Source organism: Quercus suber, unplaced genomic scaffold (genome assembly GCF_002906115.3).
Source record: "Quercus suber isolate HL8 unplaced genomic scaffold, Cork oak 2.0 scaffold_432, whole genome shotgun sequence".
In the NCBI taxonomy this organism is placed as follows: domain Eukaryota; kingdom Viridiplantae; phylum Streptophyta; class Magnoliopsida; order Fagales; family Fagaceae; genus Quercus; species Quercus suber.
In genome coordinates this window covers 189027-211073 of record NW_027069883.1, presented here as the reverse complement: position 1 = coordinate 211073, position 22047 = coordinate 189027, and the positions used below count along the sequence as shown (strand labels likewise).

Sequence of the window (22047 nt, the reverse complement as noted above, 5' to 3'; positions counted from 1 at the left end):
TTCCCACAGAGGCGCCAATTGTAAGGACTCAGTTTGGATTTGACCCTGAGTATGAATGGGTTTTCAGCCCAACAAGCCCAAACAATAAATTTATAGAGAGTGGGTTAAAGGTTTAGGCGCTAGCCGTCGTTCATCAAGCATGAACTCTTTTTTATAAAAGAAAATACTTAGAGTTTCTTTACAACTGGGGGGATGCTCTTCGGCCTATGGCCGAGGAGCCCTTTTCTTCCCCTTCTCCCCCCCTTTTTTTACTTTACTTGTTTTTCTTATATAGTCTTCATCTTCCTATCTCCCTCTTCCATCTGTTGATCATCCATTCGCCTCTCTTCTGGCTGTCCGTCCCATCAGGGGCCTTATCAGTACTCAAGTGGTTCACTTTGATCAATGTTGCCCTGCTAAGGGGTTATATCCCCATTAATGCGGCCAGAAGGGTTAGGTGAATGCATTAAGTGTGAGGGTGACAGCTTACTTTGGGCCTGGTCTTTCCCAGAAATCATCCTTGGTATGCTGAGGACGAAGAGGTCCTCGGCGTGGGTCAAAAAAGAGGCTTTCCCAACTTAGCTTTGGTTGGTCAGTCTTCCTCGGCGCTAGCCTTGGGCCTACTACGCGATGGGCTGTGGCTGTCAGGCCACAAGCCCCACAATTTCTTTTTATTTCTTTTTCCTTTGCAAAGCAAAAAAGAAAAAGAAAAAAGTATAGTATTATCTTTTCTTTTATCTTTTTCTCCCTAGTTCCAAACGCGTTTGAGAATTTTTTTTTTTTTTTCACTTTTAATATGCTATCCTCCTTCTTCTTCTTCTTCTTCTTCTTCTTCTTCTTAAATAGATGAGGTTAGTCCTTACTCCTTAGATCACGTGTCATAATTTTTTTTTTTAGAGAGAGTTTCAACTTATATCTTCTACTCTTAATGAGACCTATAAATCTTTAGTGTAGACGACGCATGCGCCATTATTATTATTATAATAATATACGCACACACAAGTTGTAGGCCTGAGTTCATTTGTCCAATAAAAACCTTTTTTTTTTTTTTTACGTCTTTAAAACACACACATATATACACTTTTATTTTTATTTATTTATTTACTTTTGGTTAACAAGTGCTCTTAGGATAAGATTTTTGTTTATTTTCATTTTCATGAAAAATATAAAAATATTTAAAAATTAATAATTTGTTCTTTTTCATAAAAAAGTTTATAAACTTATGTATTCAGGGTATTTTTTTTAAAAAGAAAATAGAAAAGTTTTGATACAATTTTTATGAAAAGTAAAAAAAATATTGTAAAAAAATATTATTTATTTATTTTTCATAATTTTTTTAAAAAATAGTTCATAAATTAATATATGCATGAACTTTTTTTTTTAAATAATTTTATTTTTATGTGGAAAAACTTATTAGTTGTTAATCTTATAATCTGGTGGGGACGTGGAATTAATGTGTATTTGAATACTACCTATATTGCTAAATCTGAAAAATTATTATTAAAAATATTGTAGATAAAAGTAAAAGTTAGCTGAAATAATATATTTGGCCCATAAATAATACTAAAAATGCAATAAACTTATAAATAATACTAAAAATAAGTTAAATAGTAAAATAATTTTAATTTTTCACCAAACCAAATCCGCACTTAATATGGATGTTGTAATAGAATAGTTTTTTTTTTTTTTTTTTTTTGGGAATAAGACGTAATAGCATACGTTAGTCGACGCAAAGTAAACAAAACTAAACAAATCCAAAGTATTATTATTAATTTTTTAGAGTCGACACTTATCGCGAAAAAAAAAGAGCCGACACCTATTGCTTCGAAATGATTCCTCTCCCAGTACTATTTATTGGAAGTCAGAAACCTAATCCTCGGACACCGACACCAAAAATATCCACGAAGTTCTATCAAAAAAAAAAAAAAAAAAAATATCCACGAAGATTATAGTAGCAATAAGCCAATAATAGCAGAGCTGATCTGAAAAAAGAAAAAAAAAAGGACCTTGGTCGGAGATGGAGGGCCAAGAATTGGAAGGGCAAAAGAGTAAATTGGTCATTATTGGAGGAGGTGTAGCCGGTTCCCTCCTCGCTAAAACCCTCCAATACCTCGCCGAGGTCACCCTCATTGATCCGTAAGTTTCTCTCTTTCTCTTTACATAAATAACAAACAATCTGGGTTACTATGATTCAGTTGTATGTTGAAGACACAACATTGTTCTGTTTAGTGTGTGTTTTTCCTAGTACCATACATGTTTGTAGCGGTTATGCAATTTGAATAGCTTAGTTGATTGTAGATGCTTTGCTTTGAGTGTGAATATATGTGTTGTAGTTTGTATCTTGAAATTCATTTGTTTGATTGACAATTGAACCTCGTAAATGATAAACCCTGTGACGGGGGCGGAGGGTTTTCGGAGAGATTGGAGATTTAGGAAACGCTTGATTCCATATTGTAAGATTTCATTTCAGAACTCAGACTAGAATTTGCTGAAAAATGTATTATTAAGATGAAGTCGAGGACTCATGGTAGAAAAAAGAAGCACAAAATCCGTAAATGAATTGGGGCGGAGACAAATAATACATGAATTTCACTTTTCCCTAAGGCTTTGGGTTTAAATTTGACATTGAATTGAAGGGTGTTTCATAATTCTAAAATGTTGATTGGTTTAGATCATTATATTGAGCCGCCTTGTAGAATTTTCCGTGTACAGAGCTGTCATCATCTTTGATGCTATGTGAAAACAAATTTGAATCAGGAAGGAGTATTTTGAAATTCCATGGGCAAGCTTGAGGTCAATGGTGGAGCCATCATTTGCTGCAAGGTCGGTGATCAACCATAAAGATTATTTCACCAATGGCCGAATCATTACATCCAGTGCAGTCAATATCACTGAAACTGAAGTCTTGACTGCAGACGGTCATTCGATTGCCTATGACTATCTTGTCGTTGCCACTGGCCATAGCTACGCTGTCCCCAAAACTAGGACTGAGAGACTTAATCAATTCAAAGCAGGTAAAACTATAAAAGAACTGAACCATTATCTTCATTTTTATTAACTGCTAGCTTGATTGCTGAGATGATTTGCAGATTGCATATCTCTGGTTTGAAGATGGCTGCATTAGTTACTTAGAATTTCCCGTACTATGACAGTTTATAAGCGAGATACATAGGAAACAGGTTAAGCTGTGGCTACTGTTAGAATTAGAGCAGGAGGTCCTGAGTTCGATCCCTGTCTCCTTCCCTCTACCTCCCATTTAAAATCTCATGTGTTGGGCCTCACCTATTAAAAGGTAGTTTGAGCCACATGTAAGGGGGAGTGTTAGAATTATGTGGTTACATAATTAAATTTACTATTTCCCAATAGTTTAAGCTTTTGGGACAATCGGTAATTTAACAACTATTTAATGCAGAACTACGTTGATTAGTTGAAATTAAGCCCTAAGCCATTTTATGTAACAAAAAATCAATCATTATCTGGTTTATGTCGATAATCAATATCTTAGACAAGGTCACAGCAGGTTTCTTGCTAAGGTACAAACTAGTTTTTGGTAAATGAACAAACCTGTTACTTGCAGCAGCAGGCATTCTCAAGGTCATTAAGCATTTTCTATAATGGAAAGAAAAATTGGACACAAAAACTCTTATAACATCTTGTATTATTTGTTTTCTCTAATCCTATAATTCTCTACTCATAATGGGTCAAACCTCCATCTTTTGAAAAGAGCAGTATATTGGGCTACAAGGCCATCTGTCACACCTTTGAACAGCCTTGAAAGGAATATTTTTGAAGTTTAAAACAATTAATTAATGGAATTTGACTATATGCCTATTTTTAATTCAGACTTTTATAAGTAACTTCAATTATATTGCATTGAGAAAATTATATCAAATTAAGACAAAGGTGCATCCATACACTGCTTTGACATTACCTGGGCCTACCTAATGTAAATTTTTGCACTGGCAGAAAATCAAAAGATTTTTTCAGCTCATTCCATTTTAATTGTTGGAGGAGGCCCCAGTGGTGTTGAACTTGCTGGAGAAATTGCTGTTGATTTCCCAGGTAAGAATATTACCCTGGTGCATAAGGGATCAAGATTGATGGAATTTATCGGACAAAGAGCTGCTAACAGGACTATGAATTGGTTGAAATCAAAGAGAGTTGAAGTGAAATTGGAGCAGAAAGTCGATTTGGGCTCTGATTCAGATGAAATCAAGATGTATAAAACTTCAGCTGGAGAAACTATCAGAGCAGATTGCCATTTTCTGTGCACAGGGATACCATTGTGTTCAGCATGGCTTAAGGAAACTATGTTGAAAAAGAACTTAGATAGTCAGGGAAGGTTGAGGGTTGATGAGAGTCTGAGAGTCAAGGGTCGAAAGAACATATTCGCGATTGGAGATATTACTGATGTTCCAGTAAGTGCTATTTGCTACATTGTAATTATTTTGGGTTTGATTAGCTGCTTGTATAGTTATGTTTACCACTATTTTATCTGTTCTAAACTAAACAAATAGTGTGACTAGACAGACACTTACACATGATACACAACAACAAAAAAATAGGGAAAAAAATTGAACCAGGCCAAAAGAGTATGCCGTGGGAGAAGTCAGGGTTTTTTTTAATGATAATTTGGCTCCTGAGTTGCCACCCAACCCAAGTTAAATAAGGCTACTTGACAAGCTTGTGAAATTTTTTAAAAACTAGTAGGAAAATTATTGTTGACATCATTGCTTTATGAAATAAAATATAATTCATTAGTTAAGAAAGTGTTGTTCATGTTGTTCCGCTCCAGCTTTGTTTGGCTTAGATGTTCCATCTTGGCTGTAGCCAGTATCTATATGGTCAACTTTTATGCTGGTCCATATTTTTGGTCTATTATAGTCTGTTTGGTCTATTCTGCAACATAATATGATTTTCATATCCAACACAGTTTTAAATGTATATGACTAAAGATTATAATGTGGGAAAAGAACCTAAAAGTGTAATCTCAGAAAGTTATGTTTAATATGACTGAAAAAAAATTTGATGTGTAGAGATACATTTTCTCATTCTATTACTGGAGAATGTGCCCTTTTAGTTTAGTTTTGTATTTTTGTATTTTTTTTGGTGTGTGGATGTATTCTTGCAAAATTCAAGTTGGTTGTGTGTTAACAAATTGACTTCCAATAAGAGCAGTATGAGTATGTGATTTGCTAGCAAATCTGAGGCAATACTGTTTCATGACAATCTATGCTGCAGGAAATCAAACAAGGGTTTTTGGCACACAAACATGCTCTATTGGCAGCTAAAAACTTGAAAATATTGATGATGGGAGGAAGAGAAAGCAAATTGGCAACTTATAAGGCTAGTTCAGCAGTGGCAATTGTTTCGCTTGGAAGGACAGAAGCGGTGGCACAATTCCCGTTCACAACAATTATTGGATGTATTCCTGGCATGATCAAGTCCAAGGATCTGTTTGTGGGGAAAACAAGAAAGCAATTGGGTCTAGAACCAGATGTTGTACACGATTAAAGTTGAATGTGTGTGTCTGTTGTGTATATTTTACGTTCAAAAAGAGAACATAAATGGTCTTAGAACCTCAAGGTAAACATGATTGAGATAATAAATAAAACAGTGTGATGGTGTGAATTTTCTAGGATTCAATATTATTACTGAAATAATAAGGTAAAATAGAGCAGTTTTGGAATCTTTCAGCATAGCATGCATGTTGCTTCAAGAATTCTAATGTCTTTTTTCTGGGCACATTGAGCTGCTAAGCTCGTGATTGGATTTATCACTTTTTTTTCTTCTCATTTTCATTTTGATCTTCATTTTTTGGCAAATGATAGACCTTTGCCAGTTTTGCTGTATCACCCATTTTATAAATTTCTTCAAGCTTTTTCCAGCTCCCTCCCTCGTGTGGCTTTATAATTTATAATCTTCTATTTTAAATCCAGTAGTAATAGTATTTTAGTTATAAGAAAATATATTTACATCTCTCTCTCTCTCTCTCTCTCTCTCTCTCTCTCTATATATATATATATATATATACACTTACAATTGTACATTATTGATCATACTATATTATATAAAACGGCAAGTAACAACTTCTTGGGCGTCTCAAAGGAAGAAAAAGATCAAGTATTATGGGTAACGCAAGAAAATACCAGAAGATGCAAAAGAGGTACAAAAGTTCGCCACCCAGGCACACCTGTTAGGCCCTTCTAATGGAAAGAATCGAACAATGTCACTGAGAGATTTAAATTAATGACTTCTAGTATATGAAAACTTAATCCCAGTTTTGTGTGTGTTGTTGATAGGATAGTATTTCAAATCTACGGCATTCGTTCATGATAATTACTCTTATTATCGGATCAAGATATACCAATTGATTTATGATGTAGGTGAGAATTAAACTCCAGATCTTTTATTTGATGATAAGAAATTTTACCAATTAAGTCCAAAATTTAATCTGAGTTGAATATATTATTCATTGACGTTTTAGGCGCACTACTTTTAATACAGTTAATTTCTTATTATTCAATATAAGTCACATAATCAATTGATTATTAATTATTCAGTGAAATTCCTAAGTCTTGCACTGCAATCTTATCAAGCCATTATAATAAATAAACCAACTTCTCCTCTTCAAAATAAAAAGAAAGCTACAAAATTAGAATTCATCTATAAATTATTTGCAACTTAACTTTTGTTTTTTTAATCAAACTTTTGTTTGGAACTTTCCAACTCTCTCTAAAAGAAAACTCATATGTTAGCGATATATGTTAAACAAGATTCAATGCACATGTTTCTCCAAAAAAAAAAAAAAGATTCAATATACTTCTACCACTTGTAATACTGTAGTACTTGTATTGCATCTTAGGATTAGTATAATTAACCTACTTTTTTTTAATTGTTCATATAATCTCACCGCCCCCCCCAAAAAAAAAAAAAAACCAAGTAAGGATGAGAAATTTGATCATAAGTTCTCTTTATGAAAAGAACCAATCAAAACCAATGAGTTACAAGGCTTTTGGCATGAACTAATTAGCCTAATATAAATCTCTCTATACATACCCCCAATAACTTCAAAAAATTCATATGGTAAAGATATAACATCTTAAGCCTTTTGTTATGGATCTAAGTTGTCCAGGCCTATCCACATTAATATTTTTTTTTTGCTCTCTATTACTCTCTCCACTCTCTCTTAAAATATCAATCCCATAAATAATTCTAATATGGTATCATGGCCAACCTCAGATGGGTAGAGCGCTCTCAAAATAGTTGTCGAACAATCCCTAGTAAAGTTATATATATATAGCTAATAACCAATATTATCATTGCAGATATCATATATACTACCATTATCTAGCTACTTGCGATGTTTTCATATGCTAACGTCATCATTTTGGCAACTAACATCACCATCATCCCTGCATTGCAATCGTCATTTGGCCACAGTTGACACTGACTATCGTTATTTGGTGCTACCAAAATCTTTCTCATATGTTCCATTTTACGTCCTGCATTGCAAATTCAAGATTTCATCAAGTTTTTACCTTGAATTTGAGGTTTGAAGTTATAGATATTAATTTAAATTAATACAATATATTTCGTACCAGTTGTACTACATCCTAAGATTAGTAGATGATTAGACTAAGGTTAATCACTATATACCCCCAATAATTCAATGTAATACAATAATTTTATATGGTAAAGATGTACGTAGCATCTTAAAACCTTTTACTGTAGATGAGGCCACCAAACCAAATAATGTTAATATTTGCTTGTACTATATATTTCTCTTTTTCTCTCTCACGCTCTCAATCCAATAAATAATATATTCTAATATTATGATTGCCAAGGATTTTATTAATTTTTTTACCGTGAATTTTTGTTTTTAAAGTGCATGTTCTTGTCTAAGAAAATTATAGAAATTTTGTTATTGCTGTTTACAAACAAAATTATTTCAAAATTAAAATTAATAAAATTCTATCTAAGATTGATTATGCCTAAGAAAGATTAAGAAAATTAATAATATAATCAATTAAAAATGAAATGTTAAGAGAACTGATTACAAAAACTTGATTAATAGTTTTTCATCTTAAAAAGTGAGAAGAATGGTTTAAAAAAAAAAATATATATATATATATATAATACATAAATTTAAAATATATATATATATATATATTTATTGAGATTTAATTTTTTTAAAATATTTTGTAGGGTTGGAGGCCCAAAATCATATATTGGGCCTTAGTCCTTGGCTGAGAGCATATTGATCCGAGGAGCAACGAATGATAATGAGTGATTCAGACTCAAGATTTAATGAGCAATATGTAAATAGGAAGTTGGTCTGAGGAGGAATATCTCCTCGGATAAGCTAAACGCAGATTAAAGATATATCCCATTTGATCAAGCTAATCTTCCAGGAAACTCTGGTCACATGTATCTTAAGTGTACCAGAGGGTTGGAATTTCAAAAATATCTAAGAAAAAACTGCTACCACTGCATTAAATGCACTACAGCTACTTTTCTGGCCGCATTTATGTGGAGAGGACCCTTGAGCAGTACTACTTTGACTACCACCACTCACAAAAAGCCAAAAATGTGTTTGATGGGACAGGTACTCAAGTGAGGGCTTAAATGATTAACAAGTGTAGGATCAAGATGGTTCAATGTGATATATATATATATATATCTAATCTAATCTAATACTATATATAATAGTAGAAACTTTTACCAGGTGCTGCCACGTAAGCCAAAAAAGCCCACTTAAAATGCTGACACATGTACATTTTTACTTTAAAAAATCGCACGGTGCGTTTGAGAGACTCACTTTCAGCCACAATCATAAACCTTTATAAAAAACAATAGCCGCTTAAAAAAAAAAAAAAAAAAAAAAAAAAAAAAAGCTCTAAAACCCAAACCATATTTCCCGATCAAATTCGGACTCCCTCAGACTTGCGTTTCTTCGCTGCTCCTTCATATACACACTTTCGATGAAACCTAATTTTAACCATTTCATTCTTACTTATCAAAACATACACACAGATCGGACTATCAAACACAGATCGGCCTAGCGTGTTCGTGCTTTGCAATCCCGTCTCTGCTTTTCAACAATTGACAAGTCAGAAGGTAGGCATTTTTCTCCCTTTTATCTGTTTTCCATTCAGTTTTCGTTTCTAGGGTTTTCAAAGATATATGGGTTTCAGACTCACTCAAACTTTCGATTCTCTGTTACATCTCCCTATACATAGATCAGACTAGCGTGTTCCAACCTATCAAACAGACGAAAAAAAAAAACCTCCGCAACATTGAAAACCTCTGTTCGTGCTCTGCAATCCCGTCTCTGTTTTTCAACAACTGAAAATTCAAAAGGTAGGCATTTTTCTTACTTTTTTTGGTTTTCTATTCAATTTCTGTTTCTAGGGTTTTCAAAGATATATGGGTTTAGTAGAAGATAGGCATTTTTTTTTTCCATTGAATTAGTGTTTCAAGCAGAAGGTTTGCCTAACTTTTACCCTAATTCCTCATTTATTTTTGCAATTTCTTGAGTCCTTCTTTTGTTCGATTGTAGTATTGATTAAATTTATTTTAAGCTTGGCAGATTTTGGTTTAGTTTGTATTTTTGTAAAAAACTGAATGCTTGGAGAATACAATCGCCTTTGTTGTTTTCCTTTTTTGATATTTAATTTTATTATTATTTCTCTATTAATATATGTCTCTATTGATATTTATTTTCATTTTTTTATTTAATAGAAAGTAGGAACTGCTTTAATTTTTTCAACCCTATTTCCAGTAGCCTTATAGGATGTTGGAAATCTCAGATTTTTGTTTACTATGCTTTCTAACCAATTTCACTTATTTGTGTTTGTATTGGTTATTTTGAGACATTTTACTTTGTAATAGTGAGGGTTGTCTAATTGTTAATTACAATTTCAAGCCAGTTTTGTATATTTAGTTTGTGCGTGCACCCACCATTTGATGTTAGTTTTCGAGTTTTTATTGAAAATTTAGCTTTGTAATTCGGTAAACTGCTCAAATGTATTTTTAAATTGAAATCCATGGAGGATTGTACCAACTGTAACTCAGTTCTGAATATTTGCTCATTTTTTTTTTTTTTTTTTTCATGAAGAGTCAGTTAATGACCATATTTATGAGACAGGTTTTTTAAGTGACATGCATGGTTTATGTGAAAAGAGTGTTTTCCTGTAGTTGCATTCTTTATATCTGTTTGGTTTTTTAATCTGTTTCTTCAACTGTTTTTTTAAAATTATTATTATATTTAGGGATTCTAATTGTAGTATACTTTTGCCAAAGATTTTTGTTATAAATTTTATTTCTTAAAACCTTTTTGTATAATTGATACCTGCATTTGCAATTAGTGTTTTGCAAACAAAACAGTCTTACACTTCTTTTGTGATAAAGGCATTCTCTTTGTTGGTGTAAAAGTGAAGCCTTTTTGGTTGATATGCTCATCCAAAAGTACGCATTTATAGGCTTTCAATTACTATTATAAGTGTGATGAAAAATATTAAAATATAGCAAGATGCTAACTTCTGTTTTTTCCTTGATTTTGTGATTCATTAGATTGATTACAAAAGCTTTGAGGAATTAAAAATTTTTTTTTTGGTTTTTGAAGTGGTGCTTCAGTTTTTTTTGGTGTCTACATAATTTCAAAATCATATAATTATGATACAATTTTGTTTCTGCTTTGATGAAGTAATTGAAATTGAAGTATTTCACTATATGTGCTAGAAAACCATCTCCACATGGAATTGAAGTTGGTATTGTCATTGTAATTCTATCATGTTCTATTATGACTGATACTTTGTACTTGTTGGATGAACATTTTGTGGGTTTGGATGGTTGTTTACACCAAATTTTATGATTTCTAACATATTTATCACACTCACTTCTATTCTTACCTTTGTCTTTTTCCTTTTTTAGTTTTTAATTTTACTATTGTTTCTCTTTTGATTTATTGGTTTTATTTACTGGAATGCTTACTATTATTTTTTTTTCTTTTTAATTTTCCTTCCTGACATTTATTTCAAAATACTTATTTTAGACTTGGTATTTTTTATTTTTTGTACTGCTTAGGCTATTATGTTCTGTTAATTGGCAGTGTCTTTATATATGTAATTGTTGTTGTTGTAAGCTTTGCTTATTTTGTTTATTCATTTGTTTTAATTGTATATGTCACATTCTTAGTAGTAATTACTATATTTTTAATTATTTCAGTAAACTTATATTTTTTTGTTGTTTACTTCAAATAAACCTGCCATGTTTTGTGTTTTTAAGGGCATTTACATACTCATGTGCTATTGTAGGTTTATCATATCTGCTTTGGATTTTAAGACCCTTATTTACTATTCAAGAAGAACTGTTGAATTAAATTAAGAGATTAGTACAGCCAAATTTCTCCATTGTGGTTTTGTTTAGATTTGTATCTCTTTATCATTTGTTGATGTTTGATTAAAAAAATATTTGAACAAAAGTAGCTTTGAGAAAATTATTAAATATGTCCTCTTTCACTTTTAAAACATATGCTAATTTTACTATCGTTTTTCCATCTCATAATAAAAGAGAAAATGGAAAATGCAAGATTAGAACGACAGAAAAAACGGAGGATAATGTTTGAAAAGCGATTCAAAAGAAAACAGAATGAAATACAAAATATTTTACAAAATAAAGTTGCTGAAAGTAGAAAATACAGAAAAATGGTTGTTGCTGAAAGTAGAAAATACAGAAAAATGGTCATTGCCGAAAAAAAAAAGAAAAAGGAGAGACAAAATGGTAGTCAATCATGAAAATGTTATTGAACCCTAGAATTTTGGCCCGCCTTCTTATGTATGTAACCATTGTGGTGCGGTGTTATGGTATGAAGAGAGAAGTGTAAAATCTAAAAGGCCTAGAATTCCAAAGTTTTCTTTGTGTTGTATATAATAGCAGAAGCTGAGAGAAAGTGAGTTCCTACAATTAAGGACGTGCTGACAAATAGGATAACTGACCTATCTAAAATTCAAACACATACAGTTTAATCTTTAAAAATCGTACGATGCATTGTATGGAGAGACTTCCTATTACAGCGTTAAAACAGTATGGTCTTTGAGTATAAATACACACTAACTGCTTAAATGGGTAAATTACATTCAGAAGGCCTGCCTGTATACGGAGAAAGAGAGAGAACAGAGTTGTTCGTCGGACCCAAAGAGAAAGAGCGAAAGATCCAAGGCCGGCCATTGTCCATTCCCTGGCCAGACTTAGACCATCGGACAGCAAGCACAAAAAGAAACCGTTAGGTCATGTATCAACCACCTGAATCGTTGGAACCGGCACCGATAAATTTTTTTTCCATTTTTAAGATCTGGGTATGAAATTTTACTTTTAATTGAGTTTTTTTGTTGGATAGGTTTAGATTTGATTCATTTTTGTTTTGGGTTTTAGGGTTTTTAATCAAAATGTTAGTAGACATTTGCTTTTGTTTTGAGAAAAAAGAGAATCTTTTCCCGGTTCCTTTCAAAAAATTTTCCTTCTTCTTCTGACTTTTTGATTAACAATGCCACAGGCACACACAGGAATTGAGATTGAGGAAGAGAAATCTATGTGCCATTAACTCTGTCGATCAGGCCATTTACCTGCCATCATCAGATCGCCGAAACTGCCACCGGTAATTTTTTTCCCCTTTCTTAGATCTGGGTATGAAATATGACTTAGTTTTTGGGTGTTTTGGTTGGATAGGTATAGATTTAGATATTTTCTTTGATGCTTTGGGATTTTTTGTTACGGTTTGTAGATTTCAGATTTTGATGTTGTTTGTTTTATTATGGATATGTTTATTTAATTTAGGGAAAGGATGATTTTCTCTATGTGGTGATGGAACATCTGAGAATGAATGGGGGCATATTGGGGAAGCTTGATACTGTAGATGTGAGTGATGTCATATGCATAGTTTTCTTATTTCAACAAATCATTAGACGTTAATATATATATATATATATATAGTCTGATGGTTATACATTATCATTTTTCTGATGTTTATAACCATTCACTAAGTCGAACAAAGTAATGGTTAACAGTACAAGATTTTAGAAGTAATGTACTCATGTTAGTCAATCTATAAGTTCAATTAAAAGGGAGAGGAAAAGAATAACAAATTGCTATATAACGTCATAGATATAGTTGATCTAATTGAAATTATTGTTTTCTTCGATTATTTACTGCCTTCTTCAAGATAGAAACATAGAAATAAATGACAAAGATTTGGTTAAATGGTGTGTTGTTGACATTTCAACCCATATTTTCAATGTTTTCTTAGGCTTGTTTTGCAGTATTTATTTTATTTTTCTCTGCTGCAATTTAAAACTGCTATGATTTATTTTTTAAGCAATCAGAAATAACGGCTGCAACTATATAGATTGTCCTCTTTGCAGTTTCACTAAAAATAGTTAGGTATACAAAAGTGCTCACCACAACCAAGAAAGAAAGCCAAAAATCCATAAACTGATACCAAAGCAATAGTAAAAGTGTTAAACTTGAAACTCAAATCTTATGAACAGTCCTTAATTGTCATTGAAATTAAAAGAAGCCACCAACCTGAAGTTAAATAGGGTCTTTTATTGTCCTTGGTGAAACATTATTATCTATTGTTTGGTGGAAAAAGCCAAAACAATCAGTGAAATAATTAACTCAAGTTCTCTTTTTCAACCTTTGGAATTATAATATGTTATAATAACTTTTCGAATATAGTATTCATACAATGTAGAATATTCACTTTTTATTATTTTTTTTTTTACAATTATAATTAAAATTATGATAGTTCGTGTAAAATTAGAAAGCTTTTATGTATAAACAATACTTTTATAAGAAATTTGCCATACCAATGCATCTTTATTGCATTTTTTGTATAAGTTTTATAGTTTAAAGAATTAATTAACAAAACTGATAGGAGAAAATTTTCATGATCATATGTTTTACATGGGGCCAAAAAAACCTTATGAAATCTACAAATATTTCTGCAATTTGAAACATGAAGTCGTTTCAATATCAGCTCTCTCAAGCCTCTTAGGCTTTGTATGTTATCACAGAAAAGGAGTGGGAGTTTCCTTCTAATATAAGAAGGTCAATTTATATTTTTGTTATTGATTTTTTTGTTTGTTTCAATTTGTTACAGAACTTGCACTTGCATTTGTGCATAATGAAAAGTAGTTATATTCCTAATGAGGATGAGTTATGTAATTTAATAGTCTTTTGTTGTATATTTGCTCTTTAGAGTGCTTGTTACAAGTGGCTATATTGGATGACGTATTGGATTTTTATAGATTTTTCATGTTGTATTCTATTTTAGTGGAGAATCTGTTTGGGTATTAAGTTGGTGAAAAAAATGTAGCAAAGTAAAAGTTCAATTAGTTTTGATGGTGTTATTATTATTATTCACAAATGCAGAAGTGTGACTGATGAAATATCTACAACTAATTCAGGAATTTCTAGGAGTCTTGATGTGAAGCTTTAAAAAAATATGTGACCCACAATTGGACTAATGAACCAACTAGAATTTGGCATTGGTCAATATCAGTGATAAGCATTTCTATTTGTCTCTATTGAACTACTAGTTTGACAGTTTTTTTTTTTTTTTAATCATTAGTTTGATAGTTACATCCAATAACAGGCTTGGTTACATTTACATTTGTTAATCTTTTTCTCATTAGATGATAGGATACGAAAATGGGGTTATGTGCCTTTTGCAATATTTAAGGATGCAGTGGAGGTTGTGTTCTATATAAGTTAGATTTTATTTCTTTTTGTTGTCTTATGCTTCTTCTCCTCTCTTTTTTATTTTTATTTTTTATTTTTTTAATATATATATATATATATATTTTTTATTTTTTTATTTTTTTATTTTTAAGGAATAAAAAAAAAAAAAAAAAAAAGATTTGTACTATGTACATATTACCTGTTTGATAAATGTCTTATAGGCGTGTTTATTATTGATATGATTTATATTTTTGGGGTTTGTTGCTGTTCTCATCAAATTCAAGTTCTTTGAATGTATTAGTCATTGAAGGTAAAAAATAACATTTTTCTTATGCCCATTTTAATTATAGTTATCTAAACTAATGAACATTCTCTGCCTATCACATTCAGTATATGAATGGCTTATATAATCTCTCTGATGGATAATACTATGTTATCGAACATCAGATTTTTTAAACCAAATTATCCTGCGTTATCGAACATCAGATTTTTTAAATCAAATAATGATGCTTGCTGTTTTGGAAGACAAGTAAGCTGCTGTATCTGTTATTCATTGGTATTAGAAGAGAAGGTCATTACAGATTGAGTCATACAAATCATTCACTTTTAGCCTTTTGAAGACAAATAAGTATGTGTTGGTAGTCCTCCAAAAAACTTTGCCATTTCCTACCCAATCATTGACCCAACTGTATGTAATTGATGGTCTCCATGTTAGAAAGATTCCACTAATGGTAATGGTAACTACATTTTAGCAATATGCTCACAAATTGTTTCATAAAATTCTGCTATTGTTTTTTATTCTAAAATTTATTTTTATTGTTTATAATTTAAGGTTTATGATGTTTATAACTTTCCCAATAGTACCTAAATGACCTGATTACCTAAAGTGTTCACTATCTACATTGGCCATGGTCAATATTTCAAATCTTTGGCTTCTTTCTCCTTCGGGTTTGTATCAGTTTATTTTATAGTTTCTTTTTGTTTGTATGGAATTAGTAATATACTTCTTATTATATGATAACGGTGTTAATTTTATAATCATTGTGAAACTGAGGGTAGGAGAGAGGGATTTACTCTTAATGTGATATAGGTCAAAGCTTAATGAAAGGTTGGGCAATGATGGAGTTATCATTAGAAAGAGCATGTAATTCAGCAACATATCTCTACGTTTACTTTGCTAATTGTAGATTACTTCTGATATTTAAATACCATGAAATTTCAATAAGTTGAGGGGACAAGTAGAGAATATGTCATGTAACCAAAACTGCTATAGGTAAAGGTTTTTTTAATTCATTTTTAAATTATGCCATAACTTTATTTTTATGTTTAGTCATTTGGTTGGATGTGTTTGGATTTATGTATTGGAGTTAGATTTGGATTTGGCTACAATAATTGGATTTAAGTCAAATCATCTTTGAAATGTAAGTGAGAGGGAGTGTGTATGGTACTTTGCTATAACTTTATTCAGTGTTATTTACTAATGCTGTGGTTATTAAGATCTTACATCAAGTGAGTTTAGTCAATGAATGAAACTTAATAGTTAGGTTTAACTAAGAGTACATGTTAGCTATTAGTGAAGAAAAACTAAGTTGCATAATTTGGTAATTTTTTCACCTCTGTGAACAATCATTAACTTTGTAGAATTCAATTGAGTATTTTTAATTACTGTATTTCGAAAGTCTGAATTCTAATTTGTGATTTCTTTTATTGTTTATTTATTTATTTCTGGTAATGAGCATTTTTTAAATTCATGTCTTTGGTTTTTTGTTAAATTCATGATTCAAAATCTTGGTTTATCTATTTGTGTTCGACTTTCCAAAACAATCCTAGATGTTACTTAAGCTGGTTATAGTCCTAAGGTTAGTTTTTCTTTGATTATTATTATTAACATTTTCCAATGAATTTATGTTGGTTTGTGGTTGGTATACTTTGGGTAGTTGTGGGTTTGTGTTTGGGTATTAGGAAATTGGTTTGTTGGGGGTGTTAGGACATTTGTTTGTTGCAAATGAGGCAATTAAAATCACGATGATATTTGGGAAATATAAAACATGATAATTTACCTATTGTTAGGTTGGATAGTATGTGTTATTTGTTTGGAATCAATTTAACATTTTTTTTTTTTGAAACTTCTGATATGTCCAGGTATGCAAAAAGATCATCAATGGCTTGGATGCTCACAACATTAGAGCCATAAGTCTTTCAAGAGAGAAAGCATGAAGTCCATAAACAAGGGATTAAACTATTTGACTTTTGATTTATTTTAGGATTATAAATGTTATTTTGAGCTATGAATCTAAATTTGTATGATGTTATGAAGAAAGCTATTTGTTTTTCCACTATTGTAAGTTTAATTTTTTGCCCCTTATTTAAAGTGTGTTAATATATATTACTATGATGAAGTATGATTTGATTTACTTTTGATGATGTTAAATAAAAAAGACAAATACTTTTGAGATGCTATAAAAATACAACAACAAAATTATAAATTTTTTTAAATAAAAAGCCCGTGCATTTGCACGGGTTAAAAGCTAGTATATAATAATAGGTGAAGTTGAGAGAAAATCCAATTAGATTTCAATTGGATTCTCAATTTTGCGCCACTTGTCCTAACTAAAACTCAAAAAAAAAAAAATAATTAGATTATAAATTTGACTCCAATTTTGTGTCATGTATCTTATCTAAATTTTCTAATTTTTGTGCCCAAATAATGATGCATTAACATTTAACACGAAAGCCAAGAAAACCACAATGATAATGCTTATTAGCCTAAGCAAGAACATCTTACTTGCATACTTTTATGGAGATTATAAATTGGACTCCAATTTTATGTCATGTATCTTATCTAAATTTTCTAATTTTTGTGCCAAAATAAATGATGCATTAACATTTAACACGGAAGCCAAGAAAACCACAATAATAATATTCATTGGCCTAAGCAAGAACATCTCACCTGCACACTTTTATAGGTGATCTCAATAGAGTCTGGAGCTCTTCTAATCCCACAACCAGAACCAACGAGTCCAACGAGAAAGACTATAAAAGTAAAACATCATCTCCTTCTAATTCCATATCGTCATCCCATGTCTCCTCCTCTCTCAACTTCTACCAACTAGATCCACACACTGCCCTCTCCTCCTCCTTACGAATTTCTCAGAGTAAGGCCGAGTTCAAACACAATGTTCAATCCCACTCTTCCTTGCTTCACACTCTCATACATTAGCACTTCATTGGCACCTCCAAGAAGATTTCAAGCTCAATGATCAGTTCTTATTTTTTAATAGTTTTTAGTGTGTCTAGATTAAGATTTTGTTAATTTGTTAAAAGTGACAAAAATATAATCATATATATATTATATTAAGTTGAAGTTCAATTTTAGAATTCAAATCGAATCAAATTAATTTCTAATTGTAGTTTAATTTTGTGTTGTGTCCAATTTGATTTTTAAACGCTGGTGTTAAGTTACTTCTATTCATAATGCTCAATATGGAAACTGAATCTACCAAGATATATAAACATCTTATCATCACAATGGTTAATATTTCCGTGTGTAAGCATGGACTACATGCTAGTTATGAGTAGAGAATTATCACTCAACTCCAACTCCATCTCAGTATCCAACCGTCTATCATAGCCAAGAATGTGTGCAAGATAAACAAATAAATACAATTAAGTATATATATATATATATATATATATAATTTTTTTTCACAATTGTTAATTTGACAAGTTGTAATTGGTGTATAATAAAAATGGTGTTAGCATCTTAGCAGGGGTACATGGAAACTTGACACCTCAACAAGTTGCAAAACTTTTTGTGTTTTTAGCCACAACAACTACAGCTTATTAGTCTCAGAATTTCAGGGCCATCTAATGTATTATGACATTCATAATAGAGTGACTAAATTTTATAATTACCATTACTGTACTGCAACCCTCAAACCCTAAACAAAATATATGACACTATGCATAGACACGAACGAAGTATTTATCTTTCTAGCATTGCTTATAAAACTATAATGAAAAATAGAATAGAAATGAATGATTAGTAATAAAAGTAGCATAGATGAAACAAGCAAATAAGAGTAAGGTTAACAGTATAAGTAGCAAAGAATTGGGAGTGCCTAACGGTTAACTAACAGTAAATGAAATTAGGATCCCAAAATGAGAAGAAAAGAGGGCACGTACCTTCATCCCAGTGAAGATCGAGCCAAGAGAGATCTCGCAAGAGGGCATCCTCAGATTGTTTAGTGGATCTCTCCAAGTCAGTGTCTTCAATTCTCAACACAAATTTGCCACCTTTGGACCTTGCGAACAAGTAATTGAAGAGCGCAGTTTGAGCTCTACCCACGTGGAGGTTCCTTGTTGGCAAAGGAGCAAAACGCACACGGACTACTTCTTCTTTATCCTCTGCCGTGGCCGAGAATGAGAAACTCCTGCTGCTATTGCGAAAGCATTTGTGAAAAAAAATGATACAGGATTGATGGAAAATGGAAGGAGTAGCAACCTCAGGAATTATACTAATTCTCATCCGGTTCACTTCAGTCTATTTTGGTCCTTTACGATGAAGAAAATTTATTAACCAGCTAAGACATGGGACATGATCGGTGAATTTATCAACAATTCCATCAAATTAGCACTTATCCTATCATCCAATAGAGGAAGCAATAAACATAGATGACTAGAGTTTAAAAAAAAAACTTTGGGACAATGTAGAACAAGTTAAAGCTAATTCTCATCAATAATCTTAACAAAAGCAAGACAGATATCCATATAAAAACTTAACGTATCACTAGTTGGGCTTGGGCCACATTTTATGTCTACACATGCTCTTTAACAGGACTCAAACTCAAAAGACATGCATCTCTTACAACATGTACCTAAAGGTCATATCTTCTCTAATTCAGGAATTTGCTATCAAACATGGTGACCTTAACGCATATCATTTCTCTATTAACCTCAAATTTGCACAAATATGTCACAAAGATGGTGAACTTGACACGTATCATTCTTTTAAGACAGATTTCACTTTTCTATTGGGCTTAGAAGCCAACTTGGTGAAACATCATGTACCTTCTCGTCAAAAGAGAGAAAGGGCTCTGAACGAAGTTTGAACTCGTTGCTTCGCTCTCCGATCTGCCACTCCACCACCATGATTTCTCCTTTCGAAGCTAAGCCGAAACCAAACCCGACCCGAGTTGGAAGCTGAGACTGACCATCGTCATTGTGAAATGGGTAAATCAACATCCTCTCTACTTTTTATATGCAATTGTTCGATTATTAGAGTAAGAGCATTCGCATCAACTCTCGTATAAATGTGTAAAATACACATTTTGATTACTTTTATATATTTTAAACCAAAAAACATTTCATATCAGTCCTTTTAAAATCATGTAAACTTGTGGAAAATTATCAACGAGCTACGGTATCCGTGTAAATTTACACGGCACTGTAGCTCATGTATTTAATTTGTTAATAATTTTTTCTCCCTCCTCTCTAATTGATTCTCATCTCCTACCTCTCTTCCCTAACATCCAGCGTGCCAGAATCAACTGAAAATGAACCCAAACAAATCCACACACAAACACACCCACACACAAACAAACCCAAAAGGCCAGAATCAACTGAAAATTAACCTAAACAAACCTACATACAAACGCACCCACACACAAACAAACCCAAACGGATAGAGATATCGGTGCTTATTGGAACGATCTGGGTCATCGGAGCTCGTGGGTCGGCCGGTGAAGCGTGGAGCGTGGATCGGCCGGTGAAGAAAGGATATGGATTGCCGGAGCTCGTGGGTCTTGCTTGATTGGAGCTCGTGGGTATGGGTCTTGCCTGATTGGAGCTAGGGAGATCGGTGCTTGTGGATCGGAGCTAGGGAGATCGGAGCTGTGGATCGGAGCCTGATCGGAGCTAGGGAGATCAGTGCTTGTGGATCGGAGTTAGAGAGATCGGAGTTGTGGATCGGTGCAGCTGTGGATCGGAGCTAGTGTGGATTAGACCGAGAGGGAGAGAGATGGGTATAGAGAAATAGAATCAGAAAAAATGGAAAGAGAGAAAGAGAGAGAGATAGAGCGCGTATAAAAAGGTTAGTTGAGAAATAATAAAATAATTGAAAAAATTGATTATTTAAATAAAAGAGGTGATAAAATAGATGAACTGATGTAGGTGTGTTGTAAAAGTGAATGTGTAAAATAGAAAAAGTAGGTTTTTATGTGTAAAATAGACACAAATTTTACATGAGCTGATGTGAATGCTCTAAGCCTTTAATTTCGTGCTTTTACTTCTCATTATTGTTCTACTATTAGAGAAAATGTGAAAACCCCATATTAGATTCAAAATCAGTTGTTGAAATCTGTGAGAGATCACTACAAATTTGGAACCTTCAAGAATCTTGATCATGCCTTAGGTCTGTTTGATACAATGCTTCACATGCACCCTTTGCCTTCCATTGTCGATTTTACTCAATTGTTGGCTGCGGTTGCAAGAATGAAGCATGACTCTGTAGTCATTACTCTAATTCAACGAATGGAATCATTCGGAATCTCGCCCAATGTTTATACTCTCACTGTTTTGATTAATTGTTACTGCCATTTGAACGAGATCGATTTTGGATTCTCTGTCTTAGCAACAATTTTGAAACTTGGCTATCAGCTAGACTGTATAACTCTAACCACTCTTCTCAAAGGCCTCTGTCTTAAAGGTAATATTTCTGGAGCTGTGAGTTTGGTAGAGGAAATGGAGATGAAAGGGTATGAGCCTAATGTGATTACTTATGGAACAATAGTAAATGGTCTGTGTAAGATTGGCCAGACTGGTGTGGCTATTAGGTTGCTCAGGAAGCTTGAAAAAGGGAATTTTGAACAAAATGTGGTGCTCTATAGCACGGTCATTGACAGTTTATGTAAGGATAGATTGGTAATTGAGGCTTTGAACCTTTTATCTGAAATGACAAGTAAAGGCATTCAACCAAACATTGTCACTTACAATTCCTTAGTTCAAGGCCTATGCAATTTTGGCTGGTGGAGGAGGCGGCTATTTTGTTGAATGAGATGGGGCAAAGGAAGGCATATTGGTGGACACACGTTGCAAGGAAGGGATGTTGACTGAGTCAAAGGAAGTTTTTGATGTGATGATTCAAAGAGGCATTGAGCCAGACGAAGTCACTTACAATTCTTTGATTGATGGTTATTGTTTGCAAAACAGAATAAATGAGGCAGTTAAGATGTTTAATATGATGGTTGAGAAGGGTTGTTCTCCCAACGTGTGTAGCTATAACATATTGATAAATGGATATTGTAGAAGTAAAAAATTTGATGAGGC

At 32.4% G+C, this 22047-nt stretch overlaps 2 protein-coding genes and 1 long non-coding RNA gene across 5 annotated transcripts; all 3 read left to right on the top strand.

Annotated features, from left to right (window-relative positions):
• Positions 1–1769: 1769 nt before the first annotated feature.
• LOC112001795 (uncharacterized) lies at positions 1770–5670 on the top strand. Its single transcript, XM_024033977.2, has 4 exons — positions 1770–2115; positions 2737–2993; positions 3946–4397; positions 5221–5670. Exons 1-4 carry the CDS (start codon positions 1997–1999, stop codon positions 5491–5493), a joined length of 1101 nt encoding a protein of 366 aa, XP_023889745.1. The 5' UTR covers positions 1770–1996; the 3' UTR covers positions 5494–5670.
• A 3295-nt stretch (positions 5671–8965) lies between these two features.
• LOC112001836 (uncharacterized) lies at positions 8966–17060 on the top strand. 3 transcript variants are annotated; one of them, XR_010624353.1, is made up of 5 exons: positions 8966–9099; positions 9227–9342; positions 12124–12338; positions 12536–12637; positions 16864–17060. It is a non-coding gene; the product is annotated as an uncharacterized LOC112001836 (long non-coding RNA). The 3 variants fall into 3 exon arrangements; XR_010624352.1 differs by having other exon boundaries at positions 9222–9342; XR_010624354.1 differs by lacking the exon at positions 9227–9342.
• A 4087-nt stretch (positions 17061–21147) lies between these two features.
• LOC112028416 (putative pentatricopeptide repeat-containing protein At1g12700, mitochondrial) lies at positions 21148–21771 on the top strand. The gene has a single exon (XM_024061104.1). The coding sequence runs from the start codon at positions 21148–21150 to the stop codon at positions 21769–21771; it is 624 nt and encodes a 207-aa protein (XP_023916872.1).
• Positions 21772–22047: the final 276 nt, after the last annotated feature.